The sequence below is a fragment of the Pocillopora damicornis genome, chromosome 1, assembly GCF_964200805.1.
Source record: "Pocillopora damicornis chromosome 1, jaPocDami1.2, whole genome shotgun sequence".
NCBI lineage: Eukaryota > Metazoa > Cnidaria > Anthozoa > Scleractinia > Pocilloporidae > Pocillopora > Pocillopora damicornis.
Genome location: NC_142670.1, coordinates 30,985,920 through 31,009,802, shown reverse-complemented (window position 1 = coordinate 31,009,802; position 23,883 = coordinate 30,985,920). Strand labels below are relative to the sequence as shown.

At 40.3% G+C, this 23,883-nt stretch overlaps 4 protein-coding genes and 1 long non-coding RNA gene across 5 annotated transcripts; 3 read left to right on the top strand and 2 right to left on the bottom strand.

The window, feature by feature from the left end:
* Positions 1-87: 87 nt before the first annotated feature.
* LOC113677992 (glutamine-dependent NAD(+) synthetase) lies at positions 88-9,553 on the top strand. Its single transcript, XM_027194863.2, has 8 exons — positions 88-571; positions 1,371-1,634; positions 2,263-2,674; positions 3,962-4,079; positions 4,778-4,914; positions 5,587-5,818; positions 6,157-6,358; positions 7,172-9,553. The coding sequence occupies exons 1-8, from the start codon at positions 170-172 to the stop codon at positions 7,928-7,930; spliced, it is 2,526 nt and encodes an 841-aa protein (XP_027050664.2). The 5' UTR covers positions 88-169; the 3' UTR covers positions 7,931-9,553.
* A 1,722-nt stretch (positions 9,554-11,275) lies between these two features.
* On the bottom strand, positions 11,276-18,095 carry LOC113677990 (steroid 17-alpha-hydroxylase/17,20 lyase-like). Its single transcript, XM_089188327.1, has 2 exons — positions 16,637-18,095; positions 11,276-13,654 (listed from the first exon to the last, which is right to left on the bottom strand). The coding sequence occupies exons 1-2, from the start codon at positions 16,887-16,889 to the stop codon at positions 12,420-12,422; spliced, it is 1,488 nt and encodes a 495-aa protein (XP_089044453.1). The 5' UTR covers positions 16,890-18,095; the 3' UTR covers positions 11,276-12,419.
* On the top strand, positions 13,697-15,974 carry LOC149053277 (uncharacterized). The gene is made up of 2 exons (XR_016181358.1): positions 13,697-13,828; positions 15,362-15,974. It is a non-coding gene; the product is annotated as an uncharacterized LOC149053277 (long non-coding RNA).
* A 200-nt stretch (positions 18,096-18,295) lies between the features above and the next one.
* LOC113678007 (steroid 17-alpha-hydroxylase/17,20 lyase) lies at positions 18,296-20,120 on the top strand. Its single transcript, XM_027194877.2, has one exon. The coding sequence runs from the start codon at positions 18,379-18,381 to the stop codon at positions 19,864-19,866; it is 1,488 nt and encodes a 495-aa protein (XP_027050678.2). The 5' UTR covers positions 18,296-18,378; the 3' UTR covers positions 19,867-20,120.
* Positions 20,121-21,246: 1,126 nt separating this feature from the next.
* LOC113678010 (steroid 17-alpha-hydroxylase/17,20 lyase) lies at positions 21,247-23,783 on the bottom strand. Its single transcript, XM_027194881.2, has one exon. The coding sequence runs from the start codon at positions 23,682-23,684 to the stop codon at positions 22,182-22,184; it is 1,503 nt and encodes a 500-aa protein (XP_027050682.2). The 5' UTR covers positions 23,685-23,783; the 3' UTR covers positions 21,247-22,181.
* Between the last annotated feature and the right edge of the window lie 100 nt (positions 23,784-23,883).

Sequence of the window (23,883 nt, the reverse complement as noted above, 5' to 3'; positions counted from 1 at the left end):
AGAACTGGATCTAGCTCGGTAACAACGAACATTTCACGAAGTCCATACGAACATTCCCGGAAATCGACTTTCACGAAAATAAAACTCACGTTGAATACATCGTCGAACTATTTAGGTTATCTAACAAACAGCTCGTTTTCAGCCTCATGAAAAACTTTTGAGATTTGGCATGGGACGTAAAGTGACTCTTGCAGCTTGTAGCTTAAATCAATGGGCCCTAGATTTCGAGGGAAACTTGAAAAGAATTCTTCAGAGCATCAACATTGCTCGCGCACATGGAGCGACTTACAGACTCGGTCCTGAGTTGGAAATTCCCGGCTACGGTTGCAATGACCATTTCCTGGAAAGCGACACGTTACTGCATTCTTTTCAAGTCCTGGCGTTGTTGTTGAAATCTCCCGTGACGAAAGACATTATATGCGACGTCGGAATGCCCGTTATGCACCGAAATGTACGGTACAACTGTAGAGTTATCTTCCTCAATGGAAAGATCCTCTTGATTCGACCGAAGATGACTTTGGCTTGTGATGCGAATTACAGAGAAGGAAGATGGTTTACAAGATGGGCGAAGGTAAGACGATCTCTCATGTGTTCCGGGGTCTAGAGGGAGGGGGGTTGCAGAGGCGAAGAGGAACTCTGTCATTGAATCGGCATCCGTCACCCCAGCTTAATTATAATATCATTTTTCGAGTTGTGCTGGGGATATCCCAGCAGTCTGTGGGTTTTACTGTCTATTTTAAACAAGTCTTGGCATTTTTTTTTTAACTTCGGAGGTAGAGAATAATAGTGAATGCTTGATCGAGCCCCAACCCTCCCCCCCCCCTCCCCCCCTCCCTCCTATAAGCCTCCCTCTTTTGGGATTCCCTTGTCTTCGTTTCTGGTCATTTCACTGCCTTCATCTCTAGGTCCCTCTCCTCTCCCTCTGAACAAAAATCCTTCCCTTAAAGAAATTGTTTTAGTAATGATTGAAAATATTCATCCTGGAAATCTTTGTTTCTAATTATTTTAGGTTTCCCAACCAAGAATACCTGACACATTCTTCTTTAAAGCTGGGAAACAGGAAGGAGAAATAAAGCATTAGTCTCACTTTCGTTTTCGTCAATGTCTTTACAGTAAGCCTTCCCATTATAAGAGGCTAGCAAAGGGGGAAGGGTCTTGATCACTATAGTATCCATTCATTTGATCAAGCAAACAGGCAATGAGAATACTCAAACCTACAAGGTAGAAGTTGTCACTAGATCTACCACCAAATTCTCAAAACTAATTTATAAGGAAATGTGTGGCAGGTAGAGGCAAGAACTAGCTATCAGACCATGGGAGTCAGAGATTGATATGACTTTTAAATCAGTTTTTTTCTCTCCTCAAATCAGACAAGGCAAACTGAAGAGTACTTCCTGCCTCGCATGATATCTGAAATTACTGGTCAAGTAACAGTTCCTTTTGGAGATGGTGTGATCTCAACATTGGATACTTGTGTTGGCACAGAAATCTGTGAGGAACTTTTCAGTGTAAACTGTCCTCACATAGCTATGGCTCTTGATGGAGTGGAGATTTTTACAAATGCCAGTGCAAGTCATCATCAACTTAGGAAGTTAAACAAGAGAGTTGAATATGTGAAGGATGCCACTGCCAAGGTATACATTTGTGTTATTTCTGAATTGCTGATATACTTTTTTCTGCCTACAAAGAAGTAGTATTTGGCACAAGGAATTTTGAGCTATACTTAATATATTTTATGGTAAGGTAGTCCTGTGGGAGATTCAAGCGTGGGGATTGGGTCTTACTTAGTCCATATTTTGCCATACAGACTGTTTCTATGGATGGCTGTTATCAACCCTTTAAACAACTGGGTCCTGGACTGTGTTGTGTTACAATATATTAGTCACAGTGCATTTGTGCAGTTGTAGTTTGTAGAGTTGATTAGGAGAGGGGGAACAAAAGAGCTTGGCTTTAGCCTTCACAATCGTGCAACTTTTTCAAATGCTACATTCTGATTATATGCTTTTCTGTTAACCCTTTAACTCCCAGGATCTCATTAGTAATTCTCCTCCTTGTCTGCTAATACAGTTCTTGTCCTGTTGGTTTGGAGAATTTGGTATTGGATCAACTTATAATCCCCTAAGTGATATTTTTCTTTATTCTCATTACTTATCTGGTTGATGTTGTATTAATAATGTAAGGAGAAATTCTCTCTTGGTCACTTATGGCAGTTAAAGGGTTAAAAGACAGACAAGCCCTAAGAATTTTCTTTCATTCTTTTAGGGTGGTGGCATTTATGTCTATGCCAATATGCGAGGCTGTGATGGAGAAAGGGTCTACTATGACGGCTGCTCCATGGTGGCAGTTAATGGAAAAATAGTTGCACAAGGTTCGCAATTTTCCATGCAAGAGGTTGAAGTTGTAACCTCCACTGTCGATTTGGAAGAAGTGCGTTCCCATCGTGGAGCAAAGCCAACATTTGGTTCAAATGCAATGGATCTCAGCCAGAGCTATCCCAGAATCAAGGTGGACTTTGCATTGAGCCGTGAAGATGATATTTCGGTGGCTCCTGCTGAACCCATAGATGTCCATTATCACACGCCAGAGGAGGAAATAAGCCTGGGGCCGGCATGCTGGCTGTGGGACTACCTCAGGAGAAGTGGCCAAGCTGGCTTTTTTCTACCTTTGAGTGGAGGTGTGAAATTAATTCATTTTACCTTGCAGCTTTGGAGATCCAACTATTATTTTCCATACAGACTACCACAGATCTCTTCATGAGTAAGAAAGGAGATGTGGTAAAATTAGCAGTGGGCTGTCATCATAGTAAATAACACTTTCAAAAGAAAAGTATTATCATTTGTCTTATGATGTGGTCATATTGGATGTGGACAGTGGTGTTTCAACTGCATACTGCAATTGTTCTTCAGGCAATAAGGGTGATTGAGTACCTGTTGCCCATATGCTGTTGTGCTTAGCTGTTGTGCTTGGCTGGTGTCATTTAGAAATAACATCCACCGGCTGATATGCTTTTATTTTCTAATAATCTGTTTAATTAATATAGCATTTTGGAATCACAGGGAGAAGTTACATGTTCATCACTTAGAACTAAGAATTAACCCTTTACACTTGAACATCAATATCTATATTCTCCACAGTGCTCTCTATACATTTTTTGTAGTATTGACAAGGAGAATTTGTTTGAAAATCAAAAGCTGTTTCAGTTGCTGTTCATTATAATAATAATAATAATAATAATAATAATAATAATAATAATAACTTTATTTAAGTGTCAGTGTATTTTAGCACTGCTGTGCTAATTGGGGACACTGTAAATAAGGAAACAAATATCGTAAATGAACAGAAACTCGTTAAAAACCCCAACTGGTAGGAGGCAGACCAGTTGGCTATTTAAAAGCATGCAGGAGTTGAATTCGGGGCCACCGAAGACAAATCCATCCAGTGGCAGGGAGGGGGACTTGAACCCGGGACCTCCGGCTTACAAGTGCAGCGCCCTAACCACTAGGCCACGCTCACCTCCTCCTCATTTCCCTTATTCTTGTGACCTTCAAGTTTGATTCAGCAGTGTTACTCTACAGTGAAAAAGTATGTTAGTCACTTGTATGAATTTGATAAGTCAGTCACATATTTCCGGGAAATTGAATTCTGAGTTGAAAATTTTTTGATTACTTGAAAGGTTATGCAATGCTTATCAGAATTTTTAATTTGTCAATTTCCAAAAAATTTGAACAGTTTTTCTTTATTTATGCAATTTGGCTTCTAGTGTAGTGCAGTTTTATTTGATCTGTTATAATTTAAGAAAAAATGAGTGGAAGAGCTGAGAGGGTCATTTCCTCTGCTGGAAGTTCTTCTAAATGGAACAATTACATTTTGTGATTTCATTAAGGACTTTTGTAATACTTATTTATCTATTTGTATTAGTGTTTGGATAAAATTCATGGTTTTCTTCTCAAATTAATTGTAGGCATTGACAGTTCATCAACAGCCTGCATTGTAAGCTCCATGTGTCATCAGGTGTGTCAAGCTGTCAAAAGTGGAGATCAACAGGTGTTGGAAGATGCTCGTAGGATTGTGAATGACAAGTGAGTTATTAAATTAGAAATTGCAGTGAAGTTATTCACTTCAGATCTAGTGATTTTTACATACCTTACCATTACATGGGTGAGTCAGCTTTCATAGCCTTTTCTGAATTTTGGACTCAGTGGTTAGGAAGGTGTATGAAATAACAAAAATTGTTATTTATCTAGACTTTCACTCAACAAAATCAGCACTGTGATTGGTTGATTTTTGGTCATGTGCCCCTGATCAAATTCAAATGTATCCTGACTAGGCTACAATTGCACAGTTGTTGCCTGGGTGCCGAATACATCAGCATGCTTTTGCCATATGATTGTTGAAGGAAAAGTCTAAATATATAACAAAGCACTTAATGCATGGTTCCTTGGGAAACTAGTTAGTTTTGTTTTCCCTAGTCGAGGGAAACATCAGGACATTCGGGAAAACAAAACAAACTGTTTCCATCGGGGCCACACATTAAGAGTATAATGTTGCTTTTTGTCAAGTATTCCTGGCAGCTGTTTTCTTGGTTGTTGCTCAGTTCTTTCTGACAGATGGAAGACAGACAATTCAGTTTTGAGGTCAAAGGATGATAGAATGGACAAAAAGAACTGCCATGCATAGATTGTGTCATTTTGTACGTTTTTTCATCTGTGCATTATGTTTTTTCATGAAAAGTTTTGTGAGCGAGGCTAACTTCTGTTGCGCTTGATTTCTTTGCCAGCAATTACATTCCTACCAATCCCAAGGAGTTTGCAGGCCGTATCTTTGTTACTTGTTACATGGGAACTGAAAATTCTTCCGAAGAAACAAGGAAAAGAGCAAGTAATCTGGCTGAGGAGATAGGCAGTCATCATATGGGTGAGGGAACCATTTCCTATGTGTTTTCCATCAAGAAATAATACGCCTTATCAGCAAGAGTATTTTTTAACTAAGTGTCAAAGTTATCCAAGTGACTAATCACAACAAAGGTTAACATTATCATTAGCCAATGAGAGTTCAAAGCGCAAACTGCTTGAAGCGTGAGAAAACGCAAAAGGGCAAGCAGCAGAGGTTTTTAGTTTGCATCTGACTGGTTGAGAGGATAGGGCGAATGCTCTGGACCAATCGCAAGGCAAAGTTTATTAAAACCAGTGCAATTCCGGATTACTTTCGACGCTCAATTAAAAAATTTCTCTTTGATCATATTCCTTTTAATTCACACGAACTGCGGGTGATTCTCTCGCCAGCTTACGCCAGTGTAGTCACTTCTCTCACCAGCTTACGCCAGTGTAGTCACTTCTCTCACACTGCCAAGAATTCCAGTTTTACGGTAGCCTTACACCTTTCGATATGATGGATTCTCTACGAAAATGCTAACACTCTGGCGCCAAAACTTAACGCCTTTGACGCCAAAAAATAATCAGGTTTGAAAGCCTGACTGAATTTGGCCGAGGTGACAATGTGTAACCTAACTGTATTATTATTATTATTATTATTATTATTATTATTATTATTATTATTATTATAAGTGTTTTTTTCATTTTCGCTCAGGGATCACAATCGATGCTGCTGTGAGTGCCGTTCTCGGGATTTTTACAGCAGTCTCGGGTAAAATCCCGAAATTCAAGTTATATGGCGGGACTCACCGCGAGAATCTGGCTTTACAGAACGTACAGGCTCGTCTGCGCATGGTGTTAGCGTACTTATTGGCGCAGCTGATCATGTGGGCGCGCGGACTCCCAGGTGGACTGCTAGTCTTGGGATCAGCAAACGTGGATGAAAGGTACACATATTCGTAGAGAGTTAGAGATTTTTTCAAGAAGGTTTTTACATGGTTTTACTCTTCACAGTCACTTGAAAACTGTTCCTGGTGACAGACTTAGTTGTATCACCATACGCAAGCGAGAAGCTGCCGTGAAAAGTAATGTATGGATTGTGTGCTTTATGCAAACCGTCTCACAGGAATGACCAAAAGCTAATCTTTCCCCTTTAATATTACTGCATTATCAATCAATCAAAGCAAGGAAATTGTAAGAAATGTGTGGTAGAGCCAGACAGTGCTGAGAATCGATATGTAGATCTTTGGGGTGAAATGGTTAAATCTATTGATTTACTTTTCAGTTTGTGCGGCTACCTGACCAAGTACGACTGTTCTAGTGCAGACATTAACCCGATCGGTGGAATAAGCAAAAAGGATCTAAAATCGTTCATTTTCTACTGCGTAGAAAAGTTTAACTTCAGCTCGTTGATACGAATCCTTGGTGCACCACCCACAGCAGAGCTTGAGCCGTTAGCAGACGGCCAGATACAACAGACAGATGAGGTACGTGCTTTTCATACTCCGTTCTCTTTTCTTTGTTTACGATTCTAGAATTTTACGTAACTTACGAGAGTTTTCCCCATCACTGGTCTGTGCGACAGGTGTTTAGACAATCATATGAAACTTCGTCCCCAGGGTACTCTCTCTTTCTTTAGAGAGAGGACCCTGGGATCGAAGTTGAATAAGGTACGAGTTGAAACTGCTTGTTGATTCAGAGACGTGCAAGGGAGGAGATTATTTCATAGTGATTACGTCGTATTATTCTTGCCTTAGTTTTTGCCAACATGTATCCTTGGCTGCCCCCTATCACGAAGTCGTCCCCTCTCATCGCTTAAAAATATACCATATTTCCATTTTGACGCCAAGGCTTCACAATTAAATTTCAAATTTTCTCAGAAGGGAGCAGATTGTTTTAACGCATGAAAGTAGTTAAAGGGTGTGGTGGTCGTTTCTCGAAGGTTCCGGCAACTTCACAGGCCCGTAAAGCTGTTTTTTTCTTTTTTACCTCAAGATGAGAATTTGAAAAGATTTTATGAATTCTGCTCTTAAAATATCAGTAAAAGAAACAATGGGCTTTTAAAAGTGCCAGAAACTGTTTCTCTAATCTTAAAATTTTGATGTTAAAACGTTGCTTCGGGCCCGTTAAATTACTGAGTTTATCGAGAAACGGGGCTTGGTTCCCAAAAGTCTTCGATCGTTTAGGGGCAGAGCATCGGAACAGGTGCTTGAAAGGTCGTAGGTTCGAATTTTTCTTTTCTCGGTCTGCCTCGTTTACATTGGACCAAAGGAAAAATTAACTTTAAATTTCCTCTGCAGGAGGATATGGGTATGACTTACGACGAACTCTCAATGTTCGGTTGCTTAAGGAAGGTAACTCGTTGTGGACCGTACAGCATGTTCTGCAAACTAATCCACACCTGGCGAGGAACTTATACTCCTGCCAAAGTGGCTGAGAAAATTAAACGTTTCTTCCGCGCATACTCAATCAACCGGCACAAAATGACAACCCTGACACCCGCCTACCACGCAGAAAACTACTCCCCGGACGACAATCGATTCGATCTCCGACCGTTCTTGTACAACACTCATTGGTCGTGGCAAATGCGATTGATTGACGAGGAAGTTCGACGACTCCAAGTGGCCGAGGCGTCGTTGTTACGTCACCAGGAGCCTCGCCTTCATGTCAACAGTGACACTTTGTATGGAGGCTCTCATGATCCGCACGCGGGCAACAATGAGGGCATGACGTCATCACCGGTAAAGAGTGAGAGAACTGGAAATCAATTTGGCACCGAGGAGCATCAAACGAGACGTGAGAGACTGGAGCGGACTTTGGAAACGCTGACAAGTTTTAATCGAGGAACCACAAGGACACAGAACAGGGGAACTCCTCCGTGCCCTGCGCTGATCCGCATCAAGTCTGAGCCTGTGGATCACGAGGAAGGTCGTGCGACCCACGGTGCTGTGGACGACCCGGACATCAGACCGCGGAAGAGAAGCGAAGCCAACATGGCGGGAAGCTCTGATGGGGAGTTTGTCAGTGGAGAGAAGTACATGCGGATAACGTCACCTTAGCTGTCGATTCAGTGATTTTTCTTTTATCGCTGAAGGCTGAAATACCTTCGATTGGAGTTGGCGTCCTGTAGGTACTCCCCAGTAGACGGACTTTGAAGTGTGTCAGAGCTTAGCTCCTGTCGGAGTGATCTCAAGTGCGTGTACTGTTTTTTGATTGGGTGATAATAGTCGGAACTATGTGCGAATTCTTCACCGATGACCTGCCGATGTGGCCGGTTATAGGTCCTCTGGAATACTGACAGTTGTACAATCACCTGTTGAATTGGATTTATGGTGTCAATGCAATTGATTTTTGACGTCATCCAATACTTTTCCAACCTCGTTTCCAGGAATAACTTTGGAGACGAGGCTGAGCAAGCGCATAGAGAGAGAGAGAGAGAGAGAGGCCCTTGAATTCCCAAAGTCTGAATCTTAACTCTCCTTTCTGGTTGCTTTCCAGATGCTTGCAAATTATTCCAAGAAATTTGGTGTTACGTCAACCTAACACTCCTGTCATCGTGTTTTTGACCCATTATAACCTAACATTTGTATGCTTATTCTCCGTAATGTTTTTCACCGCTTCACATGGTACTGACAGGGAGAATTTGTTTAAGAATCTAGAGCTGCATGAGTTGCAGATCATTTCCTTTATTCCCTTGACCGTAACGTTTGATTCAGGGGTGATATGGTATGGAGAAACAAGATGATGATCACTGTAAGCACAAAGGGTTAATCGCTCGATTGCAGTATACTGCACTGGTCTAGTCGGGTGAAGTTGCTGGTAAATCATTCCAGTATTTAAGAGGTCAGGGTCTTGTTTTTCAAAGCTTGGTTAAGGGCCTTTCCGCACTAGTCGTTTTAAAATTTTAGAATCCCCGAGTTTTGCATAAAAAAGATAATTTTTTCCTTTCTCGTAAACTGACTTCTGTTCGCTGGTCGTAGCTTATACGACAAATGATCGACAGGGTTATCACGGTTTATTTATTTAGTCGATTTTTCCAGTTTTTAACTGGGACAATTTTGTCAAAAAGCGTTTGAAGATGTGTCCGCTTCGGCCAAAATTTTTCAAGTCGCGACAAACCATTCGCACTTGTAAAATGTTAGTGATGACTGAAAATTTGTCTAAATAGACAACTTTTTCGCTGGTGCTGTAAGGCTCTTAAAATACCTCAGAGTTAATGAGAAATCTGGTTGAAGATCTGAAGGCTTTAAAACAAAATTTAGGACAAATATTTTTGTCTACAATTTGATGACTGGATGCCTTTCAAAGAAGAGAGAAAATTATCCTGGAAAGGCTTTTGAACAGAGGGATGAAGAAACTCGGATTAAAATTTAACCCGGGTTAGCGCTAAGCAGCCTTCGAACAGCTGAGCCCAGTAAGATATACTGCGTCCGAAATGCAGTTTACGAACCATTGAATTTCTTGAAAATTTCTAGTGATGGTATCAAGAATAATTTGTATTCAGAATTTTGATGAATTGATATAATTACGTCACTAGGTTATTTGGACACGCGCAAAATGAGTTGAAAAAAAAAATGGAAAGTAATGTTGTTATACAATCCTTTATTATATTTAATATTTTGGAGAAAGTGATATTATCACAATTCCAATCGGAAGAGAAAAAATTGTAGACCACTTACAAATTGTAGTTGTTTTAGATGAATGCGTGAATGTGAAATGTAGTTTTTCTCTGCGTCGCCCTTTTTGTCCTTCGTATTCTGTCTCCCCCTTTTTTACGATTTAAAATGATTACTGTATTTCTTCCCCGAATAAGCGCGCGCCCTGTAAGCCATACTGTTAAACAAGCCCCCCCCCCCCTCGAATTAGCGCCCCACCTCTCCCTCGCCCTTAGCTTTCCAAGATAGTACGGATACAAGGAAACCTGTTTCTATCGCCAACTATTATTAAACTTGTTAAGCTTCAATGACAGCTTATTCAGTACGGGATAATGATGAGGGACCCCTCGATCAAGCGCCCTGCTTCCGATGACCGCCTCTTCTTTTAGTTGTAGTTTTAAATCAGCGCCCGGGCGCTTTTTCGAGGAAATATAGTATCTAGAGTTGTAAGCTGCTGTGTTCAAATATATTACCTTCTAGGGCGTGTGAAATTGATGTAATTTTAGAGCAATTTTTTGCGAGTTGTTGAATGTAGATACCACTTTTTAAAGCAATAGAATTTTAAGTGTGCGGCCGAGAACATTTTGCTTATTTGTACATGCAACGAGAAGACCTTAGTAGAGACAATTTACAGTTTTAGACATTTGCTGTATAACGACGGTAGAACTGGATGCAAACTTGACTGAAGTAACCATGGCGGCCTTGTGTGTCCTGTTCGTGCCCCCTCCCTGTTGCTTAACTTGATTATTGAATTCTTTAAAAAAAAAAAAAAAAAGAAGTAAGAGCTGCTCTTTTTCTTGATAATTTTAAGCGGCTCTCAATTGTATGTAAAGAGTTATTGTCAAATACTCTGGAGTGAGATAAAATATATCTTATTAGACGTCATGGTATCGCTGAGTATTTTTACGGGTTGTGCCGTATTTTGACGAGCCCGAGGAGCGATTCAAAACACAAACAACGAGTGAAAATACTCAGCGATACTACACACCAAAACGTCTAATAAGTTATTTATTAACCAACTACTTTTTTTCTGCTGGGTCTGCTCGTTTCTCATAAGGCGGAAGAAGCAAAGCGGATAAAGAAGCGTTGCGCGCGCAGCCGACTGGTTAAACAGGTTTTATAAGACAACAAATTAACCAACTGTTCAAAACCTTAAAATATCGCAGGATATCTGTACTCTATCCGCGTGTTATTTGTACTCTGCGTAGTGCAGTTGGATAACAAATCTTGATATGTTAAACGAAGGCTAATTGCAAATTATGGAGTCACCTTTCCTCCTTTTTTTTTCCCTTTTTTTCGACCGGCTTTTGAAAATCAAAATTAAGGGTGTTGTAGTGTTGCTATGGTATTACGGTATAATCTAGCCGAAAGAAACTGAAAATACCCAAAACATCTATCTCGTAAAATTAACTAATTTCATTAATAGTATACAGTCAAATCTGTATGGAGCAGCACCGTATTACCGATCGGTTATCTTCTGGGATTAATGTTAATGCTTTCAGTTCTAACTTTCTCAACGCTTGGCTGATTATCTTCGCCCTTAAGACTGTTAGGGCAAATGTTACGCACAACAGAAAATCAAGCAAGTCATTCGCTGGTCAACCCGTATTAGACGGCCAACCTGTATTATGCGGTTACCCCGCCATTCTTTATGGATTACCGCTTAATACAGATTCGACTGTATTTTAATTTGTTAACTAACTGTCAAAGCAACCCCTAAAAAACACAGTCGACTGTCGAAAACGTAAAAAAGGTTGTAATACGCCTTTTAATTATGTCTCTGTTTAATCACTTGATTGTACGATTCCAATACAACGCTTGGTCAACTTTCACTAACAGCTACAAGCTTGTTAAGAAAAGCACAGAAGACAAAACCGAGGGGCTTGCAAGTACATAGAACAAGACCATATATAGGCATAAAACACATGCTGCATATATATATTGCATACTGGTGTTATAAGAAAAAATCGAATTAACGTAGAAATGTCGATCAATTTAGACTAACTGACATATAGTACAGTTTCCAACGGCACTACAAACTTTACTTAACCCCTCCCCTGTAACAAACTTTACTTAACCCCTCCCCCTGTTACAAACTTTACTTAACCCCTCCCCCTGTTACAAACTTTACTTAACCCCTTCCCCTACAACAAACTTTACTTAATCACTCCCCCCCTTTACAAACTTTACTGAACCCCTCCCACCTACTACAAACTTTACTTGACCCCTTCCCCCCTACCGACGTAAAATTTAGTCACCACTAATATAAACGCACGGTTAACCTAACTATCTCCAAATCACTTCTAAAACTTTTGACTGAAGACAAGCTTCCACATTTAACGACAACAGCTCTTTATAGCCTCTCTTAATAGTTGACCTTTGCCGACAGCAACAAAGAGTGACTCGTTATTTGCTTTCAAGAGGCATGCATGAAGGTAACGGAAGCTTGCAAACAATTCTTCTTTTAGAAGTACAACATTATTTTATCGCTCAGTAGGATAAATCTTAAAGTTCCAAAGTCGATCCAGAGTGTAACACGAAACTGCTTTAGTAACTAGATTTATTGCTCAGTAGAATATTTAGAACGTTCTAGAGCGTTACTTGAAGAATGCTCCAGCAACCGAAGTACATCACTAACCTTTCTAGGAATGTTTATCTTCATAACAGTGGTAATCTTGGATGTCACAAAAGATATCACTAAGACCTGATTGTCTGGGTTGTGATGTGGTGTAGATTAGCGAGGTGCACCCTAATGTCTATGATATGTTATACATTAATTTTTTCTTTCTCCGTAAGAGATTCTAACAAATGCCGTATTTTGTTGAGAGTCCGGCATTGAGTCAAGTGAACACGGTAACCGCCAGAGTCGTAAGAAGATTCCCTGTTGTTTCAGTCAGCTTTCATGCCTGCAAGACGCACACACTTCGAATGGCTGAGGCATCAACACAAGCCCTGCAATAGGCACCAGGGTGGGAAGATCACAGCCGGGCAGATTCTCAAATCTGAATCTGTGAAGTAATCGAGCCAAGATCAAGAACAGCTCAATTCGTGCCAAAGATTCTCCTAGACATGCCCGACGCCCTGCTGAAAATGGGAGGAAGCGATCCTGTTTTGGAGGAACGAACTTACCATCCTTGTCGAGGAACCGCTCGGGTATGAACTTGTCGGGGTCATCCCAGATGGCTGGATCGTGATGAAGGGACCACAAATTCACTAATACTGTTGTACCCTTCGGAATATGATATCCTTGTAGAGTCGTATCCACTGTTGCTTTATGAGGAATTGCCAACGGCCCAATAGACGAGAGACGTAGAGTCTCAGCGATGGTGGCCTCCAGATACGGTAGATTCTTTTTGTCTCGGAGCTCCGGTAAACGATCCGGGCCAATGACCTCATCCAGCTCTTGATGTAACATCTCCTGGATCTTAGGGTTGTAAATAAGGTACAGCAGCGCCCAGCACAAGCTAGTTGCAGTGGTCTCCATTCCAGCAATAAAGACTTCCCCCATGGTCGAGACAAGTTTGTCGTCGGTAAAGGATCCACTCACAGACGAGTCTTCTTCCTCAGCCTCTTTCCTTGCCTTCAAGAGCGCATCTGTCAGGTCTTGAGGAGCTGCAACTCTATTCGCCTCCACATGATCTTGATAAATTCTTCCAACCAGCTCGTCTCGCTCTTTGCATTTCTCTTTCAAAAGCTGAATAGATTTGAATGGATAAAATCCAAGCCAAGGGAAAACATCCACTATGCTTCCAGCCGCAAGCATACTCACTATCGAGTTGGTGATATCTGAAAACTTTAAAAACTCGGGGTCATCGGGTTCGTATCTTGAGCCAAATACCAAGGCACATATCACATTTGTCACAGCCAGTCTTATCTCTCTGGTGATATCATGGGGCTGCCCATTTCTGGAGCGGACACGTTCCATAAGCAAGTCAAACTCATTAGTGACGATGGCCTCCTGCTTTATCCCGCCTGCGCCGTACAATTTCAATGCCGAGAGGGCTAGTTTGCGATGCAGTCGCCATTCTGAAGAATAATCAGCGAACCCGATTGCCCTTCCTTTAGAATAAACTTCCGAGGAGTGAATGCTCGGACGTCCAGCAAAGTTGGACGATCTTGTAACGAGAACTTCTTGAATGGTCAGCATTAGATTCCATCCACCAAAACCACCTTGGTCGAGAGGGACTGAGATGGAATGATGGAAAAAAATTACGAAGCTACGACAACATGCCGACTTATCCCGATGACTCAAGTGTATTATTTGTTTGGGAAATTGCGTCAAAACATTTTGCTAAAGAAATGGTAAGTATTAATTTATTGTTCGATTGTAGTATTATAAAACATTTTACGCAATTTTATGCAGATATTTCACGTATTTAAAAGGTGCTTAGATGTTACGTAGTTTTGGTGGATGTCATTAGGGAACATCCACCAAAACTTTGACCAAAACCATCAACAATATATTTTTTAAATTTTATCTATAGCCATTGTTAGATGTTCAGGGAGACAAAAGATTTATACCACTAATTAGCAGTTAGTGCTCTGGCTAATTATTTTTTATGGTGCACAATTGCTGACCGACCAAACGTTCATAATGATTATCATAACTCTTAACACATAGAATAAAGTGGTTTTGGTGGATGTTTCTCTCCATCCACCAAAACCACCACAGAAATTTCTGCTACTTCCTTACAGAAGACTGATGTGACCTGCTATTTGGAGTACATAACCACAATCTATTTCTTTGTATGTAGAGATATTTTGGAAAGTTCTTGAGTCAGCACCTTTTATTATTGAAACCATAATCATAACATGGTGCATAATATAGAATAAAAAAGGTTCTGGTGTGGTAATCATGTAATCTTGAAACAGGAGAGTTTTTAACTGACTTAAACTGATTTAAACAAACATTTGCAACAAAATTCCAGGTCCAGAAATTTCTTCCACTATTTCCGCCAAAATCATAACCTTTAAGTACAACAAATCAGTACATTAGTAATTGTTATCAGGGGTCTGAAAATCCCATAAATCTTTCACATTTATTTCAAGTAACCTTTAATTTCACATGGATGAATAAGTATACACTCAACATGCAGAATGTCTTACAGTTTACAAACTATTTCCCTTTTTATGGATAGACAGTGAAAGGCCTTTGCCACATTGGTGAATCAAACCATTGCATACCATGCATTTTGTGATAATTGTTTGTTTTTGCTCACAATACCCAGAAAAATGGAGGGGATACATCTACATAGCAAATTCTATGGTTAAAATTAAATAACATTGGAAGATCAAATTAACTTTGTACTGTTTAAAATTCAGTTTTGGTTTCTTGCTTATTCCAGCCTCTTGATATTCAAAAGCATTCCTTGTCATTTTTGTGTTCTTCTGTGTACATAACTTGAAAAATAAACACAGAGAAAGGAAACCACAAAGGATTAAACTTGAAGCTAAAGCAAGGTTTAAGTTGAGCCATAGCTGATCTAAATACTGAGCACTTTGTATTGTAACCCATTTAGCAGTAAAGTTTATCTATATGTCTGCCAACTTGTCACAAGTCTTACCCCTCTCCTTCAAAAGTCTCTATAAATAAATTTTTCTTTGTGGTCCCTAATTGATGATTAGTATATTACAGCTCCTCAATTTTCCTCTCTTAAGTCAAGGTTACTCTAAATTTAACAAAGTAATGGACTTGATAAAACTCAAACTATAACTCAGCTGGCTGCTACTTGCAACCTTAATTTCTAGATATCAGTATACAATAATCAATATGTTATAAATAAGAACCCTAATGCTTAATTTTGCAGTGATCACCTTCCTCCTTTTCATTTGCAGACCAGACTGGAACCTCTATAGGTGTGTTTGCTTGTTTTGAGTGGGGATGGAAGAAAAGGAGTCATGCCGCATATCTGATTTATTAAATCGCATTTGTTCTGTTTATACATGAGTAGAACTACCTTGTTCTCTGAAAAAAATAAAATTTCTTGCATTTTTATCTGTGCTTCGCAGTCAAACTTCCTTGTGTCTTGGACAAGAAATCTTATTTTCTTGAAAACAAAATCTTTGTTTCCAGCCTTCTGTAATAGGTAAATATAACAGTGTAAGATGAGTGACAGTGTATTTCTCAAGTTATTTTTTGGAATGTGACAAAACGGAAGTGTCATAGTGTGATAAGGAGCAAACATATGATTGCTTGATAGAATGCAAAAAATGAAGAATTGCATATATTTTCTCCTTTGTCAGCAGCATATGTTAGTGAAAAGTTCTTACAATTGTTAACTTCTAAACCATCTTCAATTTAGCCAAGATTGAACTGTTATCACGTTTGTCATAAAAGTATTCTGAGATCAATGTCATATGACCCATTCATGTATTTGACCTTTCAAATTAGCAAGCCATAGTTGACAGAAACACAAAGGTTGAGGATAAAAAGAAATTATTATATACAGTACTTCTTCTGTATCTTTTCGTTTCCTTTTCTCTCCAGCTGTTCAATCTATGCCGTGCTGGCAATTGAACACTTTCCTTCCCAAAATTGGGAAAGGCACACCAGTAAAAAACGAATTTTTGCTCCTTAAATATCTCATGCATCTTCCCCCAGTATTTTGTGACTTCTGTCCGAGGAAGGAGGTGTAAGCATTAAATTAACCCGAATGATTCCACGATTGTGGTATCATCCAAGCCATGCCAGAGGACTTGAACTAGACAAACTAGTGAGAATGCACAATAACGATAGCAAAGCTTTGTAATGCTAAAGAGCTATATCAAATATATATAAATATATGTTCCCGAAACCTTTGACAGCTTTAAAGAAAGAAAACTTCGTCGTCAATCCTGTTTCAAATTCCGCAATAAGTTTAAGCGCCTCATCAACAGAATTTACGTATCCTAAATTATCTGCATGTCTACCATCGATGGTTCGCGACTTAAAATTCTCGCTATGCTGTTTCTGTTTGTTCCTCAAGAATCATGGGATTTACAGCTTCGGATGTTCGGCTACATCACTTGCGGATTTCCGAGAATCTTCGGTTATGTTTTGCAAGTCATTAAATATTCCATCTCAGTCCCTCTCGACCGAGGTGGTTTTGGTGGATGGAATCTAATGCTGACCTTCTTGAATAGCATCTCCTCCACTAACAACTACAACGAGCTGGCTTCCAAGATACAGGCGGAATACTTTGCCATATTGTTTTTCCAATTGCATGAGGTCAACATGGCGTGAGTTGGCAGCCAGTTTGTGCGCGTTTCCAATAATCGGTAGTGGAAATGGACCTGGAGGAAGGTGTTTGGTGGCAATGAAATAATTCACGGTCAGTGTAACGAGAATAACCACTAAAACAAACCAAAGCAGTTGTTCAATCATGATGAATCTCGGGGCAAAGTGCTAATTTTAGCACAAGCAGAAATACCGATGGATGACCCCCTGTCGCCAGCTATTTGATACGGATATTTGGATTGGTTACCACGCGGAAAGTCTCAAACATTTCGATTTTGGAACCGTAATTCCGTCTTAGTGACGGTTAGGGAAGAAGAGTTCACTTATCCTTTTATATCTATGATTCTAGGCGTTTGGCTCCTGTATCTTCTCTAAAGAGGCGAAGGAGGGGGGGGAGGGGAGGTAGGGGAAGTATCAACCAAGATGAAAAGACAAAAATTTGAAATTAAATCGGTCGGTGAACGGTGAATACAAAAGGAAATTTCATCGCTCTTTTGGCATCTTAATTGATTAATGGTTTAGGCCTTAGGTATATCAGTATCAAACTTTAGACAAATCATAAGAGCTTTAAATTTCTAGTATTCCAAAGAGGCGAACTGATACAAAGAATGACGCAATATCCTAGTCAAGTCTTGCTTTGATTTTGGACAGCTTTTCAAGCCTTTTGTACCGGACCAAGACGGTGTGTTTGCCTTTTTAAGGAAAGCCATCTGTCACTGACTGCGTTCTAGATCCCTATTATGACATCTTGTTATGAAGTTGAGATTCTCAAAACGTTCGTGTCCCTGGCTCTTGAAATACACGGCTTTATTTAATTATTTCAACTCATTGACAATCGTTGTCTCCCTTGGAGTTCTGACGCAACCGTTCAAATATATTTTTGGAAAGAATAATACTGGGATGTATATCGAACACCTCCTATAAAACGCTCAGGGAACTTGGCAATACACTCAAAGCTTCTTTTTAACCTAAACCTATTATGGAAAGTAAAGTAATTTTATTTCTGCCCCAAAATTGAAATCAATATCTTAAAATAATGATTTCCAAGGCTACACAATGAAAAAATCACAACCCCTTTGTTTTCATTTTCACCTCTAACCTAAGATCAGATTTTTGATTGTGTAAACTGATTTAAGGGTAGAGTAGACGACCGTCAAAAGATGGTAAAACGGTTGCTTTACTGCAGTTATGTTGAGGATACTTGGATAATGCCCTTTGCATCTTGAGGCCTTTTCTTAAATAATTATGAGAGGCTGCGTGATCTTGCATTCCGCAGTTCATGTGATGCGTGGCTGAATTAATTCGTTTCTTAAAGAACAAGCAGTGTAAAAATTAGTCTACAAAGAGCTTCTACGTAATGAGTGTGGTAGGATTGTCTGTAGGTTGATATGTATAACATGAGGATGTCAACCATATGGTTGTCTCTTGAGTCTCCCCGAAGAGATTGTGACACGAATGCCTAATATCGATCATCATAAATTTTTATTTAGACAACTTGACAAAGAGGCTAACTACGGGTCAAAAGGTATTCTATTGTACGAAATATTAAATTTCAATTGCAAATTTCGCCATAGTTGAAAAATGTAACAAAACAAACTATAAATAGCACTTCAACCGCAAATTCGCAACTGCTGCCATGCTTGAAGAGCTGATTTGGTTTGTTTTGGTGGCAATTCTCGTTGTGCTGTTCGTGAATCATTTCACTGCCTCAAGAAAACTGCCCCCTGGTCCTTTTCCACTACCGATTATTGGAAATGTACACAAACTTGCTGCTAAGTCACGCCATATTGACCTCATGCGATTGGAAAAACAATATGGCAATGTATTCCGCCTGTATCTTGGAAGCCAGCTCGTTATAGTTGTCAGTGGTGGAGATGCCCTTCAAGAAGTTCTTGTCCACAAATCGGCCGACTTCGCTGGACGTCCGAGTTTCTTCACCGCAGATGTCTTCTCAAAGGGATTGGCGATCGTTCTGGCGGATTATTCATCGGAATGGCGACTGCATCGCAAAGTCACCGTCTCGGCACTTAAAATGTTCAGTGCACGCGGAGGAAAGCCAGAGTCCATCATCACTAACGAGTTCGACTTTCTCTTGAAACGAGTCCGCGCCCGAAGCGGACAGCCTCACGATATCACCAGAGAGATACAACTGGCTGTGACAAATGTGATATGTGCCTTGGTGTTTGGCTCAAGATACGAACTAGATGACCCTGAGTTTACAAATTTCTTGGATATTATGCACGCCATAGAAAACACGATTGCTTCTGGAAGCATAGTGGATGTTTTCCCTTGGCTCAGATTTTATCCATTCAAATCCATTCAGCTTTTGAGAGAGAAATGCAAAGAGCGAGACGAGCTGGTCGGAAGAATTTATCGAGAGCATGTGGAGGCGAATAGAGTTGCAGCTCCTCAAGACCTGACAGATACGCTATTGAAGGCGAGGAAACAGGCTGAAGACGAAGACTCATCTGTTACGGGATCCTTAACCGACGAGAGGCTCATCATGACTATAGGGGAAGTCTTCTTGGCCGGAATAGATACCACTGCAAGCACCCTGTGTTGGGCGCTGTTGTACCTTATTCACAATAATGAGATCCAGGAGAGGTTACACCAAGAGCTGGATAAAGTCATTGGCCCAGATCGTTTACCGAAACTGCAGGACAAGAAGAATCTACCGTATCTGGAGGCCACCATCGCTGAGACTCTACGTCTCTCGTCTCTGGCGCCCTTATCAGCTCCTCATAAAGCAACAGTGGATACGACTTTACAAGGATATCATATTCCGAAGGGTACAACAGTATTAGTTAATCTGTGGTCCCTTCACCACGATCCAGCAATCTGGGATAACCCCGACAAGTTTATGCCCGAGCGGTTCCTCGACAAGGATGGTAAGTTCGTTCCTCCAAAACAGGATCGCTTCCTCCCATTTTCAGCAGGGCGTCGGTCATGCCTGGGGGAATCGTTGGCACGTATTGAACTATTCTTGATCTTGGCACAATTATTGCACAGCTTTAGATTTGAGAATCCGCCCGGCTACGATCTTCCCACCCTGAAGCCCAACACGGGAGTTTTGTTGACACCACAGCCATTTAAAGTGTGTGCTACCGTCAGACACGATGACTAAAAGATCATAAAGTTTGTTTGACTCCACTCTGAATTAAAGGACGTTTGTTATTCTTCTTACATCTCTAACTCTTAGAGCTTTCTTGTAGAATACAAATGATCAGTGCTTTATCTGGATTCACTTTTGCTTTTGATGTATCGATTTTCAAGTTTACGGAAAAAAAAAGTATTCTCGTATGTCATTGTAAAAAGGGCGCTTAATGAAGGTTGTCTCCTTACAAAAAGAGCCAGAAAGTGATTAAATCCAATAAATCTATTGTTGTGTTGTCAATTGTTAAAGTTCCCCTTGACAAGTGTATTCGTAATCAGTCAACGTTTTTCGGTCTGCTAGGCAACCATTTTTTCTTGGCTTTTAAGACATGTACCTTTGCATTTCGAAATTACGGTGTTCCTCCTTAGATCATGGTAAAATCAGTTATCCAAAAAACCTGGCAATATGATAGGACAAGAGAATATTAACTGTGATATTCTCTTGGGTAAGAATACTGTACGTTTCGTTTCTTCCGCAAAGCAACTCTTTGTAACATCTGTGTAACGGAAGGATTTCGCAAAACCTTCATAATGATTCATAATGGTCTCTTATCGAAAACACAAAACTATTTGTCAACTTCTTTGCGCGATAGCAGGTGCCGTCGCTTAAAGAGATCTGTATGAGACAGAAAGCGGTTAATTACAAGACGAGATCGCTTAATAGAGGAGTAGTAGTCTTGAAGGGAGAGTTGACTTGATTTATCGACGACATCAGCAGGTTATCCATTAGTCCAAGTACGTAAGATGCTTTGGATGCTTTAACGTTCCCAAGATCTGATTGTCAATCCTTCTCTCCAGTTGCTACACATTTCCTTGTAAATAGGTGACAAGAATTTGGTATTAGATCAAGATAGCAACTTCTCCCTGATAAATGTAAGTATTCTCATTACCTGTTTGCTAGATAATGAGTGGATATTTAAGAAGGAAGTTGCATGTTAATCACTTCTAGGAGTTAACCCTTTAAACGGATGAACCGCGTATTTAAAGAGCCTGTGTCAAATTTTTTTTGAAGCATGATGTAGGGTAAGCCAAGTATCACGCGTTTCTTTGTGAATAAGTCACTGGTTTCATTTGTATAAGCAAATTGATAAACGCACACCAAAGGCCCTTCAGTCTTTTCGTTAAATACTTTTAACCTTGCTCCAAAAGGAGTACCTGAAAGACAGAGCTAATTGGTTTTTCTAAGAGAACTATTCAGCACATGCACAGTGAACATTACTTGCGATAGATAAAGGGTATTCTCCGTATGTACTTTCGCATTTATTCACCTCATGATCATCACTACACTTAAGGGGCCGGTTATTTAAACAAAGTTCAGCCGCTGTTCCAAAAAACCGCGGCCTAGACAATCTTCGAGTAACTGAATCTTTTATTGGAACATTCATTTTTTAGAACAGTGTCAAGAGGGCCGTAAGCTAAAAGTGGAAGGATTATCATTTAATTTAATCAACCCTCTTCTGCGTAAAACCGTGTTTTGGGTTAGACGTCGTGGAAATAACGGGGCTATGGAGGTATGCGGCGTGTTCTCCGCTGTTTCTGCTCGTACACAAAGGTAGAGACAAAGTTTCAAAGCATCCTAAGTAGCTCAAATGAGTGCGAAATAAAGAATAACCAATACCGCCTCTGACCATCATTTAGTATCAAAATTTGGCGCGATGATTAAAATATTTAAAAACAATACAGAATCAGGAAATTGTTCAAGAGATTATCTCACGGTTCAAAAAGTATACGAAAACTAACGTATCTGCAGAGTTATTCATCAACTCTTGGTAATAGAACTGAATTTTTTTTAACATATTCAAAATAATGAAATTGATGTTACTAATGTCAGAAATGCAGTATTCGATTAATGTAAACATTGTAAATAGTGTAATAATTATAGGATTTCAATGTACGCAGCTCATTGAAGTAGTGTAACTTATGGAATGTGTTGTTAGGAAATGAGTGCGTGTAAATAACGTGTTGTAATAGAGTTTATGTATCGCAAGTAATATACGTCGTAAATAAAGATTTGTATTGGAAAAAAAGTATCGGTAAAATCAACAGCCATTGACTTTACTATATATATATGTACAGTGAAACCTTCCATGTTTCGACAAGAGAACATAGACCGTTTTGAAGTACTTTCTCTTGGCTTCATCATGAGTCAGGCATTCTTGAGATGAAAAGTTTCTCACTGAATGCAATGGAAATACATAGCTAATATACCACACAATGGTTTAACCCTGCTGTCAAATAGTTTGTCAACCTTTATACAAACAAGAAACACACGAACTATTTTTCTTTTCATGACTTGGAATGTGTGACATCTCTTCTTTTCAGAGCACAGACTTTAAACGGTTGTGGTTGCAGAACGATTCCTACGATGGGTTCAACGGATGGAAGATCAAATCCGGGCGGATTCTCAAACCTGAAGTTGTGCAACAAACGTGCAAGGACCAGAAAAAGCTCAATCCGTGCCAAAGGCTCTCCTAAGCAGGCACGGCGCCCCGCAGAAAAGGGCAGGAAACGGTCAAATGATGGTGCAGCGAAATTGCCATTTTCATCAAGAAATCTTTTAGGCCTGAAGCTGTATGGTTCATCCCAGATATCCGGATCGTGGTGAATGGACCATAGATTAGTTAAAACTGTGGTTCCCTTTGGAACACAGTATCCTTGCAGAGAGGTGTCTACTGTTGCCTTATGAGGAACTGACAAAGGTACAAGAGAGGAGATGCGCAGAGTTTCTGTAATGGTCGCCTCTACGTACGGAAGATTCTTCCTGTCTCCTAGTTCTGGCAAACGATCCGGGCCAATGACGTGATCCAGCTCTTGATGCAGCATCTGCTGGACCTCAGGGTTGTGAATCAAGTGTATCAGTGCCCAACACAAGGTGCTTGCAGTGGTCTCCATTCCAGCAATAAAGATGTCGCTCATGGTCATAATTAGGTGTTCGTCAGAGAGGAATCCTTTGACAGCGGAGTCTTCGTCCTCAGCTTCCTTTCTTGCCTTCAATAACGAATCTGTCAGGTCTTGTGGATGTAACACTCTGTTCGCCTCCACATGTTCAAAAAATTTCTTTCCTAGAAGCTCATCTCGTTCCTTGCATTTTTCCCTTAGATTCTGAAGAGACTTAAATGGGATCCAACCGAGCCAAGGAAAAACGTCCACAATGCTCCCAGCCGCGACCATCTTCGCCAAAGCATTGGTGATGTCTAAGAACTTTGTGAACTCCGGGTCGTCAAGTTCGAATCTCGAACCGAACACTACAGCACAAACCACATTCGTCACAGCCAGTCGTATCTCTCTTGTGATGTCATGTGGTTGACCATTTCTGGCATGGACCCTTTTTAACAGCAGATCAAACTCTTCATTGATTACGGATCCTTGGTTTATTCTGTTGTTGCTGTACATCTTGAGCGCAGAGACAGCAATCTTGCGATGCAGTCGCCATTCCGGAGAATAATCTGCCAGCGCGATTGCCTTTCCCTTTGAATAAACCTGTGAGGTGTAGAGATTCGGACGTCCAGCGAAATCGGCCGATTTTGTGACGAGAACTTCTTTCAGCGCTTCTCCACCGCCAACGATTACCACGAGCTGATTACCGAGATACAAACGAAATACTTTGCCGTATTGTTTTTCAAGTTTCATAAGGTCAATATGGCGTGAATCAGCGGCCAATTTGTGCGCATTACCAATGATCGGGAGCGGAAATGGTCCGGGTGGAAGATTTTTGTTGGCAGTAAAGTGATCCAAGATCAACTTAACAACGATTACTGCTAGAAAGACCCATGCCAGCTCTTCCAACATGGTTGCACTTGCGATTTAAGAGTGGTGTTGTTGAACATGGACTTGTAGAATAATTAAGCGGGTATGTTGTATAAATACTTTAATTTGTTTTGTTGGCATAGAGGTGTTTGGCCAATTATCACCAAACTTGACTCTTGGGACAACTTAAGGAAAGTTTACATCATACCAAATAATTGATGAGTTTGAATATTGCTTTGCT

Coding starts and splice junctions, on each gene's coding strand:
- LOC113677992 (XM_027194863.2), top strand. CDS start 170: ATGGGACGTAAAGTGACTCTTGCAGCTTGTAGCTTAAATCAATGGGCC. Junction 572..1,370: donor GGTTTACAAGATGGGCGAAG/GTAAGACGATCT, acceptor TCCTCAAATCAG/ACAAGGCAAACTGAAGAGTA. Junction 4,915..5,586: donor GATAGGCAGTCATCATATGG/GTGAGGGAACCA, acceptor ATTTTCGCTCAG/GGATCACAATCGATGCTGCT.
- LOC113677990 (XM_089188327.1), bottom strand. CDS start 16,889: ATGATTGAACAACTGCTTTGGTTTGTTTTAGTGGTTATTCTCGTTACA. Junction 13,655..16,636: donor AGGAGATGCTATTCAAGAAG/GTCAGCATTAGA, acceptor CCATTCAAGAAG/TTCTCGTTACAAGATCGTCC.
- LOC113678007 (XM_027194877.2), top strand. CDS start 18,379: ATGCTTGAAGAGCTGATTTGGTTTGTTTTGGTGGCAATTCTCGTTGTG.
- LOC113678010 (XM_027194881.2), bottom strand. CDS start 23,684: ATGTTGGAAGAGCTGGCATGGGTCTTTCTAGCAGTAATCGTTGTTAAG.